General features: G+C 44.0%; 1 protein-coding gene across 3 annotated transcripts in view; it reads left to right on the top strand.

Annotated features, from left to right (window-relative positions):
* mef2b (myocyte enhancer factor 2b) overlaps positions 1-21,297 on the top strand; it is a 137,034-nt gene that overhangs the window by 57,251 nt on the left and 58,486 nt on the right. For all 3 annotated transcript variants that reach the window (XM_072594348.1, XM_072594346.1, XM_072594347.1), the window contains 2 exons: positions 7,078-7,206; positions 16,921-17,124. In XM_072594348.1, the coding sequence (XP_072450449.1) occupies positions 7,153-7,206; positions 16,921-17,124 (258 nt within the window). In that variant the 5' untranslated portion in view covers positions 7,078-7,152. The remainder of the gene's footprint in view (positions 1-7,077; positions 7,207-16,920; positions 17,125-21,297) is intronic.

Here is a 21,297-nt window from a genome sequence, read left to right on the forward strand (position 1 = left end):
GTCTGCTTTCCCATGTTTCACCTTTTGCAAATCAAGTCTTGTTTCCCTACCACTCCTCTGCTTTGTGGCCCCACAGTCATTAAAATTAAAATTCTCAGCCGAGTGTTCAGATCCAGCACCCCTCCCCACCCTCTCCCAATTGGCTTCATTCCTCTGTGTCTCCAAGTTCCTCTCTCCATGCTCTCTCCCTCTGGTGTCTTGAACATTCCCCATCTTAATCATTGCACCACTGGTAACCATGCCTTCTGCTGTCTAGGCCCTGAGCTCTGAACTACTCCCCCCCCGCCCTTCAGTTTTCTAACTCTCTCCACCTCATTTTCCTCACTTCAGGAACTTTTATTTTAGGAACTGACCTTTCTTGACCAGGGATGTGCTCGTCTGACTGTGTATCTCCTTATGCAGCATTTATAATGCTATTGTGAAAAGAATGCATTCTGCATTGGGTTCCAAGCATTGTCATCGAGCACTCTCAGGGCAGGTCTAGCATGATCTCCAGAGAAAAGGTTCTTCTACTCTTCAATTAAAGCTCTTTCTACACAGTCCCCATCAAACGGTTCTGGGGCACCTGTTGTGTTAAAAGTGCTGTATGAACATCTGTTGTTGTAAATGTGTATAACACTATGTATTCAATGCTGTGTGTATGCAGTTCTGTGTATAATAATTCAGTTTTTGTACATTATCCAAGAGCGAGACATTTTATTTTTGAATTATGTGATATGGGTGTTTGCTGGTAAGGCTGTTTTTCTTACCCAATGTGTGACCTGAGGCAATGGTAAACTCCCTTTTAAACAATGGCCATCTTGTTCTGATGGATCTCTGTGAGAGTGTTAAATGGAGGATTCAATACGCAGTATTTAGCACTGCTGCCTCACAGCATCAGGGACCTGGGTTCGATTCCAAGCTCTGGCGACTGTGCAAACTTCACACATTCTCCCTGAGTCGATGTGAGTTCCCTCCAGGTGCTCTGGTTTCTTTCTGCAGTCCAGTGATGTGCAGGTTAGGTGGATTAGCCATGAGAAATGCAGGATTCCAAGGATAGGTGGATCTGGGTGAGATGCTTTCCAGAGTGTTGAGGTGGACTCAATGAGCCGAATGGCCTCCTGTACTGTGGGGATTCTATGATGGATGCACCCATTCAAATTAATATCTTTCTCATTTGAGGGAGCTTGGTATTCCTGTGATATTGCTGCCATTGTCCTTTTTACAAATGACATTCTTGCATATCAAGCAACCTAAGGACATCCAGTCACTGTTGCATTGCAGGAAGCATAGCAGCCAGTTTGCTTTGTGGGAGCTTGCTGCATGCAATGTAACAATGACCAGCTCATTGATGCTGCTATGATGTTGTTTGAGGGATAAATATTTGCTGGGACACAAGAGCTGGGACACCAGGTCTTTGAAATAGCCCCATGGAATCTTTTAAATCTACCTTTGACCCACAGGGCCTCTGTTTAACGTTTCATCTGTTATCTATGACCATGCAGAACTCCCTCAGTACTGCACTGTCAGCTCTGTACTTAGGACCAGGCACATGGGATATGAAGCTAAAACTTTGATTCAGCTGGAGTGCTGACCAGTAAACCATGACTGACTCCAACGGGATGTGCTGGAGGAGATGATAGTTGGTTTGTAATAAAGGATAGAATACTCTAATGTTGCAGAAACCAACCCCTTCTGCCCATTTTTATTTAATCAGTTTTTGAACAACGTTCCATTTAATTGTGCATTTTGCAACTTAAATATTTAATTTCCCCCCTCTTTATCTTACACATCCTCCAAACTTCTATGATTAGTGTGGAATGAGATAAGCACTCTAAGGAACATCCCAGAAAACTCTTCGTTTGTTTAGGTCCTATAAATCTTTGGGCACAATAGGATATTGCACATGAACAGATCAGCTCAGTCACATCTACCCTGTGGTACACACTCTGCTGCCAATGTTCCACTCACCCATTGCCCTTCGATGCACTGACCTGACTTGGTCCTTGGTCTGACTACGCCTTGATTTTGTTTTCTTTTTACAATTCTCATCCTTTTATTTTCAAACCCCCTGTGGTTTCACCTCCTCCCTATCCCTCGATCCTTCTCCTGTCTCTCATGTGTTCGAGGTTTTTGTGCTGCTCTAATTCAATCCTCTTGAACATCCCAGATCTTTTGTCACTCCAAAGCTTTTGCCGTCCTGAACTGTGGAATTCCTCATTCAAACTTCTTTCCTCTTTGTTCCATCAAGGAACCCATTACAACCCATGTCTTTGACCAGACATTAGGTCACCCGTCTGAATATCATCTCCTGTGCCTCAGTGTCGGGTATCTCCTTTATATCCTCCCATGGAATGACTGAGGTTGCTTTGTTAGGATATAATGGGGTTGTAGAGATACCATGTTGCTACTGTGAACATAGAACAATACAGGCCCTTTGGCCCTTGATGTTGTGCTGACCTCTTTTCCTACTCGAAGATCAGAATAACCTACATGACCTTCAATCTTCCATGTCCCTATCCAAGAGTCGCTTAAATATCCCTAATGATACTTTCCTCCTTCGTGTACAGGGAGGTTTTTGGACCACAGTCATTAGCCAAGCAGAACCTTAATTTCCCCCAATCCACCTCAAAGCGTCATAAAACATACCATCACTGATAGCCGTTTTAATTCTTTCATGACCTGTGGATATCCCTGATGAGGCCAGTATTCATTGTCCACTCCTAATTTCCCTTGAATGGAGTGGTTTTCATATCAGAAGGCAGTTCAGATGTGTGTTATTTAGATTAGACCAGATAAGGATGGTAATAGTAGACGAGTTGGGATTTATTTTTACAACAATCAATACTGACTAAAAAACTGAGCCTAGTTTATGATTCCAGTTTTATTAATTGAATTGAATTTCCAGCAATTGCTATGGTGGGGTTTGGACCCATGTCCCTGAAATGATCACTATGCCAGTGTCTCCTTTCGAGTTAATACTTATTGCTGCAGCTCTTATGAAGGTAATGCTGTCTGGGACTTGAGTTCCTTTCACTCTGCTTGCCCTTAAAAAGGAGGAAAGATGCAGGAGACAGAGAATTACAGAAATGTTACAGTGCGGGAGGTGACCATTCGGCCCATCATGCTTTTACTGGCTCACTAAGCATTATCACAAAGTGTCAATCTCCTGCATTCTCCCCTATACCCTTGTCCCATTATTTTTATCCAAATAGAGGCGGTTGGAAAGTATGTAATGAATTTTAGATTCGTTTCGATTCACAGTGCAGAAATAGGCACCTCATCCCATCATATCTGTCATGGGCTGTTTGAGAGAGTGAACCACTTAGTTCGGCTTCCTTGCCCATCCCCGTAGTCCTGGCAATATTCCCTTTTTAGGTATTTCTACTCCCACATGGTTGGGTAGGAAGTTGGGAGTTTAAGAGCTAGTGCGATGAACATTGTACCAGGGATCACTTTTCTGTATTCTGCTAAATTGAAGCTTGCAGGCAAGTTATTCTTTTCTTGACAGTAACTGGGACAAATTGCTTTACGTGTCTCAGCTCAGGCCAGCTGTAAGCAACTTACAATAATCCAATTTGTGACCAATAGCCAAGTGATATCAACGGCCTATGGGGACATTTCTCTGCATCTGTCTTCTCTCTTTTCCCCTCTCTCCCTTGCTGACGCAACTGAGCCTAGAGAGTTCCTGAAGGAACTGCAGTTCACACATAAATACTTCAGTGTTGGTCAAATAAACAATCTCATGCCCCACAGTTTCCCATGCTGGAGAGAAACAAAAAGAGCAGCAAAACCCTGGATTTATATAAGGCTGTATGAGCTGGGCTTGCTTTCTGTCACTTGCTCTGTTCAAGGTGGCACAGTGGGTCAGTGGTTAGCACTGCTGCCTCACAGCACCAGGGACCCAGGTTCGATTCCAGCTTCAGGTGACTGTCTATGTAGAGTTTACATGTTCACCCCGAGTCTGCGTGGGTTTCCTCTGGTTTCCTCCCACAATCCAAAGATGTGCAGGTCGGGTGAATTGGCCATGCTCAGTAGCCCATATTGTTAGGTGGATTAGTCAGGGGCAAATATAGGGTAGGGGAATGGGTCTGGGAGGGTTGCTGTTTGGAGGGTTAGTGTGGACATATTGGGCCAAAGGCCTGTTTCCATACTGTAGGAAATCTAATCTAATCTAAACAACAGCAATGGCTTGCATTGAAGTATCACCTTAATAGGATAGAGTGCCCCAAGATGTTTCACAGAAGGAGTTAGCAAATATTTGACATTGAATCACACGCGATCCTGACACAGGTGACTGGACAGGTAAGTTTTAAAGAGCGCCATGTGGGAAGGAGAGGGTAGGAGTTTCAAGAAGGGAATTATGGAGTTTAAGGTGCAGACATCTGAAAGCAGAGTTGCTAATAATACAGTGGTGAATGAGCCAAGGCAAAATATTCCCAGATAGTAATGCCACTTTTTACTTTGACATTTTAGGGTAAGTTCTTCGCCATCTAATTCTGCTCCACTATCCTGAAGAATCTGACCTTGTTGAGATATTGTTCCTAAGGTGTACTTTATAAGTACCTCCTACAGTTCTCCAAAATGGTATGGAGAAAATGTGGAGACTCTGAGAATGCATGCCCTTGTATTCTGCAACAATGTGTAAAATCTCCAACATTTCCCGCCAGACACTCAATGTTGGCAACCTGCTTGATTACTTGGTTGTCACTGGATTTATTTAAACACACCTACAGGACGCACATGGGTATGAGCGCAGAGCCATACACATGCACACATACTTGTACCTACATGTGGGCACACATGAATACACATAATGAACATCAGTTATTTGGAGAGACTGCTGAAGTTGAGTTTATTTTGCTTTAGAGAAAAAAATGCAAGGAGGAGATTTAATAGTGGCATTTGAAATCATGAAAGGTCCAATAAGTAAAAATAGTTTCCAGTAACTGAAGGGTTGTTAATTAGAGAACACAGATTTAAGATGACTGGTAAGAGAACCAGGGGTGACATGCAGAATGCATTGAATGGTTACAGTTTGGGAGGTGCTGGCTGATAGAGTTAACAGTGGACCACAAAATCCACAGTGGATAAACACTTTAAAGAAAACAAATTGCAGAGAATCTGAGAGGAGAGGGGCAATCTGGATAGCTCTTCAAAATAACCAACATTGAACCAATGGGCTGAGTGGTTGTCTTCTGTGCTACGTTATTCAGTGGTTCCTTGATTTTTCAGTATCTTGCTCAATTTGCCTGGTCTTTGCTTCTTTAGGCTGCTTAATTATATTCATAGCATGAGAGCAACCTTTTAATAACACAATTGTCTTGACTGTATTTGGAGTATAATGAACCTCTTCATAGTTTGCTCCACCTAATACCCCTCTTGTTGTGTTGTAGCTCTTGGCCAATAGGCACTCTAACCTTGTTTAAGAGAGACGCTGATGATACCATCACAATCATAACATGTGACCTTATGGTCGAAAGGTTTCAGACTGCATCTTAGCCGGAGTCTCTTGAAGCATGGCATGCTGATGGAATCATGCTGCTGTTGTATTTAGCCCAGGTGCTGAAGTGCCTGTGATTGTTATGCCAGGAGCTGCTAATGGCTGTTGTGGTACAAGTGGCAGTGTCCTACCTCTGAGCCAGGAGGACAGGGTTCAAGCTGCAGCTATCCAGAGATTTGTCTTAACATTTCTAAGCAGGTTGATTTGAAAATATGTACAGCAGGAACTCTGTTGAATATCTATTGAACCCTTCAGTAGTCCAATACCCATCTCTCAACACAGGAGCTAACATAAATGTCACATCAGATATATGTTCCATACATTTTAAGTTCATGAGGATACAAGCTGGCAGATCATCTGTTTCCTTCAGCCTCTTGAATGTACCAAACCACCTTTTAAAGGCTTCACATTGCTGGGGACAGGAAATCCGATGCCCTTCACCCAAACTCTCAACTGCCACGGTCCCTCACTCAAGACTGAACCTCCACTAAATTCCCCTGGCAAGTGTGGCCAAGTGCTGCCCATCAGAACCCATCCAATCAACAGTTGGATAGAGGACAGCTAGAGTAGGTGGAAGAGTAAAGGAAGAGGAGCAGCCTGCCAGGGTGAGAAACGATGGGTTTGGATCACTGTGCAAAACCTGTGCAATTGCAGCTGAGATCTCAACTGCTATAAATAATTTTATTTACATGTTTAGAAATGACAAATTGTGCTGCTTTTGAAGAACACTGAAGGTTACTGATGTGAATGTACTATTGAAGCACTGTCATCCATCAAGCGCTCAATAATGCCAGCAAAGAAAAAGATTGGCAGCAAATGTAACCAATCAGTGATATTATTGTCAAATTAGAATCCATTCTCCATTCTGTAAGTAGCTTAAGATTGTTCTCTCTCTGGGTTTTATGATGTTTGTGTTAACAAATGTCACAGTAATTTATTCCTATTTCATAGGCACGCATTCCCTGTTTCCATCTGTACAAGTGTGTTGAATTTTAGATTCTCACTTAAATAACGTTTTATAGTAATGTGGGAGGCAGTGATGTGTACTCGATTGGCTGGCGTGATTAATTATTCCAAATCAGTGAATTGGGAGGAAGAGTGAAACTTGCAGAAAACAGGATCTTTAACAAAGTCCATGGACTGCATTTAAAGAGCACATCACAACAGTTTATAAAGACTATTTAAAACAAAAATACTGCCTATGAAGGACAGAACTCATGATTGGAATAGGGTGATTTGTTGAGTAAAATGCATTGGATAGAGGATTATAACAATGCAAATTGTGTTTGGAATCAATCCTAGTCATTTAGGAACACTCTTGTTTGTGGTCTAAATAAATTTAACTCCTGGAATATTGCTGTCACTGCATGCAACCTCAGATTCCCTGCAGAACACGATATAAACCTGATGTGACTCAATGCCACCAGTGACAGGATGGTCAAATTGCTACATGATATGTTTACATTAAAGTTTCCATTACAAATAGGAATTTTATATTTGGTTTTGACTTAATCTTGTACAGTCATAACATGGTCAATACTATATTACATAGATGTAATTATTCCCTAATGTGTGTAATTTCCCCCATTCTCTAGGTGATGACAAAGAAACCGTTTTGTACTCTGATTTGAAACCTAAGAGACGATATTGTTTTACAAACAGAGTGAGACATGGGGAGAAAGAAGATACAGATTTCCCGGATTGTTGACCAGCGGAATCGACAGGTATGGAATTCCCAGAGATTAGGAGCAGAGAATTATCCAGGCTTGAATAGACAGAGTCGATCCCTGTTCACAATTGGTTTGCATGTAGCTCAGCAAGTAAATGTTGGGCAAGGTATTTGGCAGCAGTGGGAATTGCATCCGAGTCTGCATGCTTACATACTCCCAACAGCTGAGAAATTAAGTGGGGGTGCCTGACTGATCCCTACCCCCCCCCCCTCCCATTCTAGGCAGCTCAGTGGTTAGCACTGGTGCCTCTCAGCACCAGGAACCTGGGTTTGATTCCAGCCTTGAGTGACTGGGTGGCGTTTGCATGTTCTCACTGTGTCTGTGTGGGTTTTCTCTGGGTGCTCTGATTTCCTCCCACAGTTCTAAAGATGTTCAGGTGAGGTAGATTGCCCATGGGAAATGTGAAGTTACGCGTGGGGGAGGCTGAGTCTGGGTGTGATGCTGTTCGGAGGGGTCAGTGTAAATCTATGGGCCAAATGGTCTTTTTCTGCACTGTAGGGATTCTATGATTCTATCTCTGGTCAAGGTGGCTCCTCTTGTGATACTTCATGTTTCTTCCCGGGCATCAAATCTGAAATGCTCCGTATCACATTGGGTGTTGGTTACATTAGGTGGCGGGTTCAATATGTTGTCAATGAAGTTTTTTGTTTTGTAAACTCACTACACCCTGCCGGATTGTATTTTTTACAAAACAGCATCCTTTTCCAGTCAGACCCTGTGTTTGAAACCTGTAAGATGCTGAGGGGTCTTCACAAAGTGGATGGGATTTCTCTTCTTGCGGGAGAATCTCGAACTAGTGGGCCCCGCTTAGAAATAAGGGATCAACCATTTAAACAGATGAGAATTTTGTTTTCCTCATGATGGATTGAGTGTCTTTGGAATTCTCTTCCTCAAAGATTGGCGGAAGTAGAGTTTTGTTAAATCCATTCATGGAGTGTGAGAATCACTGGCCGTGCCAGCATTTATTACCCACCTCTCGATGACTTTGCGATGGCGGTGGTGAGCTGCCTCCCTGAGTCACTGAAGTCTCTTTGGAGTAGGTAAACCCACAATGCTGTTAGAGAGAGAGAGAGAGAGGGTTCCAGGATTTTGGCCCAGTGACACTGGAGCAACAGGGACATATTTCCAAATCTGGATGGTGAATGGCTTGGAGGGGAACTTGCAGGTGGCAGCAATTCTGTGTTCTAGCTGCCCTTGTCTTTCAAGACGGCAGTGGTCATGAGTTTAGAAGGTCAAGCTTGGAGTGGTACTGGAAAAGCGCAGCAGGTCAGGCAGCATCTGAGGAGCAGGAAAGTCGACGTTTCTGGCTAAAGCTCTTCCAAACGTCGATTTTTCTGCTGCTCGGAGGCTGCCTGACCTGCTGTGCTTTTCCAGCACCACTCTAATCTACAGTACCAACTTTCGCCTGTGAGTTTGGAAGGTGCTGCATAAGTGTTTGCGAGGTAGAAGTAGATAGATTCGAGATAAGCTAAGGGGTGGAAAGTTGTTGGGGGAGATGAAAATATGGAGTAATTGGGTGAGTAATTCTGATCCTATTGAATGGTGGAATGGGCTCGAGAGACTGAGTGACCTGCTGTGGCTCCTGATGAGTGTGTTTACCATTCTTGGCCCTCTGCCAATATTGTCCTGTCAGTGGCAATTGGAATGCATGTGCAAACAGACTGGGAAAATTTGGGATCTGGTTTTCCTTTCAGCTTGATATCCTGACTGAGGATGCAAACTTTGACCAACGACATATCAGTTGGGCATCCCTTGTATGGCCATGCCATACAGTGAAACGAGGGAAGGTCAGGTGGCTTGGAAAAGAGCCTCAGATCAGAAAGAGAGGTAGCAATAGATAACATCAAACACACCCCCTTGGACTCTTCACTGCAGAAATTGTGGGAAGATGCAGAGCTGGGGGCGTTCTCTTGGACTAGTGCCTTGACTCCCCCAGGGAAAATCGACCATCTGTTTGTCTAAGGGTTGGAGGCAGAATTCCCAGGTTGCCAGCATAAATTTAGAATGAAAACCGGAATCTTCCCTTCAGTTCCGTTGTGTTAGGCGATGCAGGAAAGGAAGTTTTTCTATTTTTAGGAAGAAAGAGGTCATGCCCTGGGTCGGTGTAAAACACGACCTTCACCATATTAGGATGTTTTTGGTCAGGTTAAATCCCAAGAGCCTCCTTAAATAAATCCTTCTATGCTCCCAGTTGAAATTCCACCTCTTTTGGTGCTCTGGGTATGTTAAAATGACAAGAGAAACTCTCTGAGATCGCACAGAATCGTACAGGACAGAAACCATCTATTCACCCCAAATGGTCCATCCCATTATTTTCAGCTCCGTGGAATCCTCCACCTATTCTTTTTCATCTTGCTTTATCTTCCTGCTATTCTGATGTACATGATGCGTTAATGTAGCCCCTCTGTAAACACTATCTCCAAGGAGAGGTGATAACCTAAGTGGTCACTGGACTGTCAATCGAGGGGCCCAGGGTTGAATTCACCTCCACCATGGCAGAATGTTTAATTGAATTTAAGTGTCTAATAATGACCAGGAAACCCATTGCAATTATTGGGGAAGAAAAGCCCATCTGTTCACTGATACCCTTTAGGGATGGAAGCTGCCATCCTTACCTGGTCTGGCCTACATGTGACTCCAGACCCACAACAATGTGGTTGACTCTTAACTGCCCTCCTGGCAATTAGGGATAGGCAATAAATGCTGGCCTGGTTATCAACACCTGCATGCCATGAATGAATTTTTTAAAAAAACACTGGCTGTAGAAGCAAGTTTCAGATTCTGTAGGTAAATTCCTCCTGAAATCATTGTCTTTTATTACTGGTTCAGGTTAATGTAGGAGTAAAAAGTTCTTTAATTTGCCAACTTGGTTGCACAGGCGAATGTGAATATTGCAGCACAGCCCAGAATGATGTCGTGATCAGAACACAGCTGCTGTAGCTGCATAACCAGGATCAGACACAGAGAGAGACGCTGCTGGAGATCCTATCCCCAATGTCCAACTCATTGTTTCTGCTAGAGAGTGAGGATGTCGTGGTTGAATAGTCTTGGCTAATATCTCCCTGTTTGGGGGAGCTTGATGCGTGTAAATTGGCAGTTGCTCTTCTTGCATTACAACATTGACTACACTTCAGTAAGTGCATAATTGGCCTTAAAGGGCTTTGAGATGTCCAGGAGGTGCTGTAGAGATGCAAGCTCTGTCTCTACTTCTCTGTTTCTGCCCTGCTTGTGCTCCCGAGAGGACCACCCACTGTTTTCAAATCCGTTTGTAAAGAAACGGCTAACATATTTGCATCAGATTTGCCTAATCTCTGGTTGTGAGTCAGCAAGTCATAAGACGTACAAGTCAGTGCCCATTCTGTCAATGTTGCAGAGTTTCTCGCAGGTGAATTCCCAGGCACGGGCACTCACTACCGCATGCAAAATCTTGCGTTTCTTTTGGCTATCTTTGGCTTGTGGTATTTTCAGTGAAGTATCGGTTTCAGTCCCTGTTAATTTAATATTGAATCAATTTTCTTGTTTATGAATTCACACTGTCACTCACAGCTCTCCCTCACTGACTACATACAGCAAATTTATTGACTTTTTAAAAATTGTTCTTGAGCTGTGAGAATCAAAACCAGTCTAAGGTTACAGAGTAGGCTATTTAGGACTGAGAGGAGGAGGGATTTTGTCACCCAGGGACTAGGGAGTCTGTGGAATTCTCTGTCACTGAAAATGATTAAATATTTTCAAGGAGGAGTTCTTGGGGCTAAAGTGATCAAATGATATGGGGGAGAAAGAGGGAACAGGGTTTTGAGTTGGATGATCAGCCATGATTATACTGAATCGCAGAGAAGGTTTGAAGGGCCGAATAACCTACTCCTGCTATTTTCTGTTTCTGATGTTGGCAAAGATTGGCAGTTGTCCCATTCTTGGGCTTCCCTGAGAAGGTGGTGCTGGACCAATCAAATTTGGCTTTGGTTTGATGCAACTGAGTGTGAGACCACTTCAAAGGAAGCAGGTCATCCTTGTGATGGTCACCCAGGGGTCAGGTGACCTCCCTCTCCCCAAGATTGAGACTGTAGTTTGGAATGGTGGTGTGTTCCTGAGATGCAGATGGGACATTGAACCAGGACCCCCTGTCCTTTTTAAGTGGATATGGAGATGAATGGCACTAATTTGAAGGATAGGGTAGTTTTCCCAGGTGCCTCATCCAATACTTATCCCCTCTTCAACATGGTTGATTAAAAACAGACTATCTGGTCAGTTATCACAACGTAGGATTTGCAGTGCATCAGATACCTACATTACTGCAGTTATGACACTTCGAAAGTATTTCATTGGTTGTAAAGCACCTTAGGACATCCAGTGGTTGTAAAAGGCACTACACAAATGCAAGTCTGCCTTCCTTTTTCATATGGGACTGGAGTTACATATAGGCCTGGACAGGGTAAAGGTGTCATTTACCGTGCCGTACCAGACCCTGGCAAACCAATGGGTTATTAGGACCACCTAGTTCGCTTCATGGTCCCTTGTACTAATCCCAGACTTTCTTTTTCAAAACTGAATCCAAACTCTCAACCAGACAGTGGAATTTAATCCAACATTCCCTGGATATTAATTTAAGAGAGTAAGAGGCAACTTGACAGAAGCATGTAAGATCCTGAGTGGTCTTGACAGTGGGGCATGTGGAGAGGATGCTTCCTCTTACACAAGAATCTAGAAATAGTGGTTAATGTTTAAAAAGGAGTCACGTATTGAAGAGACTTTGGAGCGCATTTCCTGAAAAGCTGGTAGAAGCAGAGCCCCTGAATGTTTTTAAGGCAGAGGTGGGTAGATTTCTGATAAAGAAAGGGGTGAATGGTTATTGGGGGTAGGCAGGAATTTGGAGTTATCAGATCAGCTATGATTTATTGAATGGTGGAGCAGATTTGAAGGGTCAAATGGCTTACTCCTGATCTTAATTCACATAGAATCACTACAGTATGGAAGCGGGTCATTTGCCCATTGAGTACACACTCGCCCTCCAAGAACGTTCCTCCCAGACCCAGTTCCTATTCTGTAACCTTACATTTCCCATGGCTAACTCACCTAGCCTACATATCCCTGGACACCATGGGCTATTTAGCATGGCCAATCCTCCCTAACCCGCACATCTTTGGACTGTGGGAGGAAACCGGAGCAGCCAGAGGAAACCCACGCAGACATGGGGCAACATGCAAACTCCACACAGTCACCCAGTTTGCACTATTATAAGTTTCTGCATTTCAACTAAAATTGAAAGCTTTGATTAATCGGAAATGTCAACTCCAGGAGCCATTCCTTCTTTCTGAACTACCCATCTTGTCAAATAACCTTTCTCTGTCCATCTCACCAACCATTTTACAATCCATAAACATGCTTAAAGAAAATCTTTAAAACTCAGTCTATTTTTTATACCATTGGTTCCCCCATCCTTCTCTGAATTATCCAGGAAATTCGATTTTAGTTCCTGAAGACTCTGGATCATTGGCAGTTCTGACAATAACTATTTGCATTAAAGGTATCATATAAATTTAGTGAAACACCCTGATGCACCTCAGCAAGGTAATCCAACAACGTTTGACACTGCGCCAAATGACCAGACTTCCAGTTAAAGTATTGAAAGCTTGTTGTAAAGGAGGAATGAGAGGTAAAGAGGCCGAGAGCTTCAGAATGAATTCCGAGGTTTAGGATGTAGGAAATTGTAGGCAGAGTCATTGATTCAAGAGGCCAGAATTGATTGACTGCACAGGTATCTTAGAAACTTGAAAGACTGCAGCAGATTAGATATGACTTGAGGAGTTAATTTGTACAGTAGGCACTGAGTTAACTGTGTGGGTTTTTGTTACTCTCTTGTGTCTCCTCTCTCTCAGCCACTGACTCATACTGGGAAATGGTTGCCTGGGTGCAGTATACCAATTGATGCAGATTGCACGGGAGCAGAGTGCACAGTCAGAGCGTGCAGTCTGTGTCGTCAGGGCTCTGGCTGTACGTGCAAAGCCACAGTCTCACTGCAGGAGCCTTATTGTGGCATGAAGCTAGCTCATTGAGTTAGTGTCTCTTCACCTCCTCATCTTTTAGAGATCTGACCTCCTGTGTGACACAGCCTGCTCCTGTTCCTCTCTGACAGTGGCCAATGATTCCATTATCGAATCTCATTGCCCAAGCGGTGGCCATTCAGCCTAATATTGCTTTTGCTGTTCCATTGAAAGAACTACCTAATTAGTTACACTCCAACCTGCTCCTTTACCTGTAACCTCACAACTTTGTTCCCCTCAAATACTTGGAATTCCTGGAAGTATTGATATGCCCCCACCCCCACTATGCTGCCCAATAGGAACTGTACAATTGACCATAAGAGTGTTTGAAGTTGATGGATTTTTGAGTTTATTTGCTCCCCTCTTGAAGGAGTTGACTCAATGGGACACAGCTCCAGGAACACACCGCTTTCATTCTTTTGTTCAAGTGACTCTTTATTCAGCAGAATACAATGATTGTCAGAATCAGTCTGAGCTTTGTGTTTTACTTTCACTGATGAATATCTTCTGGCTTCAACTGGCAGTACATCTTAATCTGTGGCTTAGTGGGTAGCGGTCTGTCTCTGAGTCAGAATATTTAAGAGTCCTCCTGCAGTGTCCTTGTAATCCAGGCTGGCATTACCAGTGCACTGGATTAGTGGTGCTGGAAGAGCACAGCAGTTCAGGCAGCATCCAACGAGAAGTACTGAGGGTATGCTGCGTTGTCAGAGGACCAGTTTTGGCACAGGCCAAGATTTGCCTGTTCTGATGGCTCATGCAGGTGTATATTGTAAAACACTGGGATCTTTAAAGAACATTAGAGAGATAGCCTCGACAGTCTCGAGTCCTCAGGAAGCAGGGTGTCAGGTTGTTTCTTTCTTGGATATTGTATAAAGCTGTGGAACGTGCACATTTTATTGTGTTTTATGGACATATGCGCTCTGCTTTAAGATATTTCTGCAACGTGGTAAAGTGTGATATAAGTTCGAGGTATCATATTCAAGTGTGGGGACAATGACCAGTGCAATTCCCATCCTGATCCAGCCCAGCTTCCCCAGTCCTGCATTGTCCAATACGTCCCACTGTACATTCATACGAAACACCTCGGGATGTCTTATATTAAACTCTCTGACAGCCATCCATCTCATTAGATATAAGATCATAACAAATGGGCACAGCAGTAGGCCATTCAGCCCATTGAACCTGTCTCACCAATCAATAAGATTGGATTGTGATCTCAACCCAACTATCCTGTCCCCCATGATCCTAAACTCCCTTGTCAATCACATATTCTGGAATGGGCTCACCTTTGGGGTTCATGTACAAGGGCACCCAGATTCCTTTGTACTTTACATTCTGTTGGCCCTCTCCATTTAAATAATATTCTGCTATATGTCAGTGTGCACGGTCATATATCTTCGCATATTCTACTCCATCTGCCAGTTTCTTTACCCAGTCACTTAATCCATCGATAACCCTTTGCAGTCACTTGAGCCTGGATTTTACATGGCATACTGGGCAAGTTTTCGGTCTGGGAATGGTATAAAACACTTTGAGTGCCTAAGCCCACTGTCTTCACACACACCCCAGAGCTCACTCTTCTTTAACGTATTGCCAAAATCAGCCCGGCTGCATATTTAAATCAATTAAGTTTGTTAACGAACCTGTTGATCTAGGCAATATGACCATTGTAGCACAGGAGCCTCAGTTATCCAATATTCGATTATCCAAACAAGATAGCAAGGTCCTGGTACGTGGCTAAACTGTTATCTGGTGTCCGATTATCCGAATGTTCGATTATCCGAACATCCGATTATCCAAACAAAATACTTCCTGCCTGTGTTGTTTGGATAATCGAGATTCCTCTGTATCTGAGCCGGAAGACCTAGGGGATTAAGTCCCATCTGCCTTAGGTGTGTCATGATGTCTCTGAATTAGGTTGATTTTTAAAATAGCCATGCGTTCCCTGCCAGAATGCCATTGGTGTGGGCTGTCATACAGAAGCAAACAGCCTGTTTGTACATGTCTTGACATGTGGCACGGGGAAAGAATTGGGAGAGTCCCATCATTTGTTCGGAATGGGTGGGTGCATCATTTATCCTGGCATTACCCCCTTTGTTTCTGCCTGCTTGCTCTCTAAGACCCACCCTGATTCTTGGCTTCCTTGTTAGTGCTGCAGCCAGCAGCGTATGCTAAAATCATAGAATCCCTACAGTAGGAAAGAGGCCAATCAGCCTATTGAGTCCATACCAACCCTCAAGAGCATCCCACATAGACATACCGTCCCCCCAGCTTATCCCTATAACCCCCCATTTCCCATGGCCAATCCACCTAAACTGCACATCTATGGAAATGGAGAAAGACACTAACTCTCACCAGAGTCAAAACACTTGCATCACCCTGTTGGACACAGGGTTGGCCAATTTCCATCCCTTGATCAACATCGCAGGAATTAATTATCAGGTGATTGCCATATTGCTGTTTGTGCGATCTTGGAGCTGGAAGTCTGGTGGAGGTGGATTCACCTGAAGTATTCAAGAGGGAATTGGATGATTACTTGGATAGAAGGTTGTGGGGTGGGGGAGGGGGGTGGTGCAGGAGACTGACGCTGGATAATGATGCTCACGTAACGGACCAGTGTAAGTACAATGGGGCAAATGGCCGCCTCCTGTGGCATAATGCTTTGGTTCTTTTGTAGCGTTTACTTTAAGGCACCACAAATTATTTCAACTTTACCTGAGGTTGAGATTGAGCCTTCACCTACATCATGCAGTAGGCTGGGGGAGGCCACAGGAATGTGCATTTAATATATTTTTTAAAAACCATCAAGTAGTTTTGGGTGAATTCCATTCTGAGGCAGAGAGAATACCTTTGAAGATATCATTGCTACCTTCCGTTCATCTCTCACTTAACTTTTTAAAAAATTATTTTGCTTGTACCACTCCTCTTTCTTGATCCTAACCTAAAATTAGATTAGATTAGATTACTTACAGTGTGGAAACAGGCCCTTCGGCCCAACAAGTCCACACCGACCCGCCGAAGCGTAACCCACCCATACCCCTACATCTACATTTACCCCTTACCTAGCACGATGGGCAATTTAGCATGGCCAATTCACCTGGCCTGCACATCTTTGGACTGTGGGAGGAAACCGGAGCACCCGGAGGAAACCCACGCAGACACGGGGAGAACGTGCAAACTCCACACAGTCAGTCGCCTGAGGCGGGAATTGAACCCGGGTCTCAGGCGCTGTGAGGCAGCAGTGCTTGCCACCATGCCGCCCAAGAGCTTGTACCTTTCCCTAACAAAGCACTCCCGTGGGACAATATACTGTATTCCAGGGTATATTGTCCCACGGGAGTGTTGCACTGCCAGGGGTGCTGCCTTTCAGATGAAATGTTAAACCAAAGAGCCATAACTACTCAAGTGGATGTGAGAAGTCCGACAATAAAGTAAAGCAGGAGTATGTCCTGGCAGATATTTGTGCTTCAGTCGACATCATGAGAATTCTTTATCTGGTAATTGTCACATTGTTGTTTGTGAAATCTTGCTGTGCACAAATGGCTGCTGCTTTTCTCACACTACAACAGTAGCTACACTTTTGAAGGATACCTCCTTTTAGGTGCTTCGGGTTGTCCACTAATTGTGCAAACTGCTGTTAGAGTGCAAGTATTTCTCTTGCGTGCAGGTGACCTTCACTAAGAGGAAGTTTGGCCTGATGAAGAAAGCGTATGAACTGAGTGTGCTGTGTGACTGTGAGATCGCACTCATTATCTTCAACAGCACCAACCGGCTCTTCCAGTACGCCAGCACAGATATGGACCGAGTGCTACTCAAGTACACGGAGTACAGTGAGCCACACGAAAGTCGCACTAACTCGGACATCCTTGAGGTAAGGAAAGTGTCAGCCATGGTTGGAGGAACAACTTATCGACAACTCCATTCATTCCCAGTGGTCTCCATTGGCATCTTCTTCCAACTAGCCTTCACTGTTGGCCAGTGATTGATGTTGGGGTCTAAGCTGGAAAAGATCAAGAGTCTTTCATTGCTATCTCCCAGGACTAACCTGAGAATTTTCCATCTTTCACCCCAATTACTCAACCCCTTGTCTCTAATTCAGTATTGACTTTACGCCCAATCTCCCTTCCCCATGTTATTGATCTTGAAGCTTAAAATCTTGGGTGAAACGTATCAGTTTTAAATAGTCTGTACCTCACTGTCAGGTGGATTGGTTGAAGTGAATATTTATAGATGCATTGAAGGGAAGCTGAATAAACACGAGAGTGAGTGAGAGATAAAAGGGTATGGGAGTGAGCTGAAGAGAGGTGGCAGCAGGTGCTAGTCCAGCTAGGACCAGATGGGCCAAATAGACTCTTTCTGTGCTGTAAAACTGCATCTATTTATGATTTTTAAACAGGCAGGAATGCAAAAGGAAAAGATTTCTTCTTTAATCTCTGTTTTGGACACATAGATTTTGCTGAGCAGGCTGGCTGTGGACCATCATGGAGCACTCGTTGTCTGGTACAGTCGAAAGTCCTGCTCAACTGTTTTGCTTTGTGCATGATGATGTCTGTGTTGGATGGAGGTATTTTGGGTTTTTGCTGTTTGTTGCCAATATTGGTTTATTCTGGAATATCCAGGTTACCACAGTGAGTGAGAAAGACTAGAGCAAGTCTTTTTCTTTGCATTAAAAACATTGGAAATGGGGCAAAAAATCTCTTTGCCAAATTGGACAATAGCTGATTCCCAGTAATGATTTAAAAGGCATCTGGATGGGTATATGAATAGGAAGGGTTTAGAGGGATATGGGCCAAGTACTGACAAATGGGATTAGATTAGGTTAGGATATTTGGTCGGCATGGATGAGTTGGACCGAAGGGTCTGTTTCCGTGCTGTACATCTCTGACTGGGAGAGGATCCGTTCACTGTGAAGTTTGGTAATTTTGAACTTACCAGAATGGTACACAGTGAAATCTCTAGGTACTTGTCCAAACCATCAAAGTATGAGCAAGTAGTGAGTTTAAGAGTCTGTTAGTTGTCAACATCAGAAGCATCCTTGAGTGAGTGATCGACACAAGATTTGTATACAATGGCTGAAGGCTTTCAGACCAGTTTCCAATTACCATGATTAATCCACCCAGCCTGCACATCTTTGGACTGTGGAAAAACTGGAGCACCCAGAGGAAACCCACGTAAGCACTAGGACAATATGCAAACTCCACACAGACAATCACTCATGGCTGGAATCGAACTTGGGTCTCTGCCGCTGTGATGCTAACCACTGAGCCACCGTGCCACCCCCGATCCAAAACTCAGGATTACATACCGAAAGACTCCATAAAGTTCACTCAAATTTCATCTGGTTACTGCTAACATTTTCACTGGCTCTGGTGTGTTTGATGCAAATACAATGGCAACATTTTGATGTCACAGTGGACAATTGGTAAAGATTTATTTTTCAGAGGATATGGGCATCACAGACATTTATTGCCCATCTGTAACCGCCCTTGGCTTACTCAGTCATTTCAGAGGGCCAAGAGTCAACCACATTTGCTGTGGGTCTGGTGCCATATTTAGGCAGATTTCCTTCCCTAAAGGGCATTAGTGAACCAGATGGGCTCTTCAATGATAATAGGAGAGGGACTGAGGACTGCAGATGCTGGAGATCAGAGTCAAGAAGTGTGGTACTGGAAAAGCACAGCCGGTGAGGTAGCATCCTAGGAGCAGGAGAATCAATGTTTCAAGCATAAGCCCTTCATCAGGAATCAACTTTTCATCCAGACAAAGAGATTATACTCAACATGGACTCTCCTGCTCCTCGGATGCTGCCTGACTGGCTGGGCTTTTCCAGCACCACATTTTTTGACTGACCCTACCATTGTTACTGTTACTAAATTTAGCTCTTAAATCGAGATGCTTTGATCATTGAATTTTAATTCCATCATGTTGGTATTCGAACCCAGGTTGCCAGAACATTACCTTGGTCTCTGGATTAATAGTCGAGCCATAACACCATCAGGCCACAATCTCCCCAAATGATGAAGGCAGATAATTTTATACAGCAAGTTCAAATCTCTGTGCGTTTCTCCTTTGTCATTTGTACAAGCAATGGCAAAATAATTACCTGCTCTGTTACATGCTACAGGTGTCACCTTTTGATGAGGATCAGTCAGAAAAATCAACAGGAAGCTCTCTCCAAGCCTCACTGCTGCTCAGAAATACAAATCATTGTTTGGGGGTTGGGGGTGGAGGGAGTGTGTGTCCTCAACATGTAAATGTGAATTTTAAGAAAACATGTTCTGACTTGTAGATGATGAATTTTCTAAAGAACAAGTAGCCATGCTTTGGATATAGGCCCACGTTTCCATGCCAACTGAGCACTCTGTGTAGAAACTGCTGGCCACATATCTCTAATCTGGCCTTTATCTCGCGTACAAATTCATTTTGTTTGAGTGTCTCGCAAGATAGAATGGCAAAAACTTGCAACACACATGAGGACCATTTGGCTAGTGACAATCCTTTGATCAAAGAGCTGTGTTTTAGTATCTTGGCTGTGCATTTTGACGTTGCCCTATACGTTCCCTCATAAAAAATATAAAGTGCTAGAGAAACACTAATGTATATGGTAAGGGTTCCGTAAGGGTTAATGTTGGAGGCTGTATGATATCATACCCATCTGATGGGTGGGAATAAGGCAGACTATCTCAAGAACTCTTAGAGTTCATCCACAGGCCGTCTCCCAATCTTAGTAATAACATCTAGTTTACAAATAGAGACTATGGGGCTCCGAGCAATGTAGGTTGTGATGAGATTTGAGGCAGAATTCAATTAGAAAAAATCCAGTAAGGCTCTGTGTTGGGGGCAACTTGCTCCATCTTGTCTGCGTTTACCAACTGGTGAGACAGGTATTTCTATCAGCAGTGACTTACCAATTATGGGGGATTGAATCGGAGAGATTGTTACTAATGGCACAACCATCCAGCTTCCTACCTTGCCCAATCCTCTGAGCGAGCTGGACAATGTCAGTCCTCAACATGGAAGAAAGTGGGCACCCGATGTCTTCAGCTGACCACTGCCTGTGACCAGCTCCCGTGTTACTCAGCATCAAACAGCATCCTGGGATGCACTTGCAGGCTGCCTAGGAAGCCGGTTATTATGGCAGGGCAAGCTGGCAATGATATTGAAAGGCTGCTGTGAGGACACTGAGCACAGGGACAGGCTCCCAGCTCACAGATTGGACCACGTTGTATCTCAGAGCTCCTCTCTCTTGTAGCTATGTACCACCTACCTGCATGCTTACGGCATGCCATGCCTTATCCTGCCATGCCACATCAATACCAGTTGGCATGTTGGTGCTTGGACCATAGCCAAAGGCTGTCACTCCTGTCCTATTGACCTGCTGTTTTGTGTAGAGACACACGGTACTTGACAGCACAGATCTGTCCAGGGCAGGAGGGTGTTGTGCAGTATGGAACACCGAGATGTCATCTAACACCTTCAGCATGGAGCAGCTGTCTGTCAGTTAATGCTCTACTCATCTATTCAAATAATCATGTCGGAAACTGGGTGGAGACTAGTCCTCAGTCCACAGTCAGTTCAAAGTGGAGGACACTGTGTGTTGGGGGAGGGTCCAGCCAGCGGGCAGTGGTCAGTCCTGTAGGGCCAGTACCCCTGTTCAGGGCAGTTGGGTGGCTTCAGTCCAAGAGAGAGAGCGAGAGAGAGACATCTGGTCTGTCATGCCCAGGGGCTGCTAGTTAAAACTAAACAGAGGTCTGGGTGAGTCCAGTCCTGTAAGTACATTGATCACTAAGGCAGCTGTAAAATGTGGACAATACCCAGGGTGAGTGGAGTTGGTGTCACTTAAATGGGTGAAAGCAAGGGATACTATCTGGTGCTTGCTGGGACATCACCAGGGCAAAAAATGATGCATCCATTTGCAAACTACAGCTATGTATACTTGCTATTCATTCAGAGGATGACTGCTTCAATATCTAGGCCAATGGTTATTGCCCATCCCTAATTGCCCAGAGGACAGTTAAAGGTCAACCACATTACTGTGGGTTCG

Source organism: Chiloscyllium punctatum, chromosome 24 (assembly GCF_047496795.1).
Source record: "Chiloscyllium punctatum isolate Juve2018m chromosome 24, sChiPun1.3, whole genome shotgun sequence".
Lineage (NCBI taxonomy): Eukaryota > Metazoa > Chordata > Chondrichthyes > Orectolobiformes > Hemiscylliidae > Chiloscyllium > Chiloscyllium punctatum.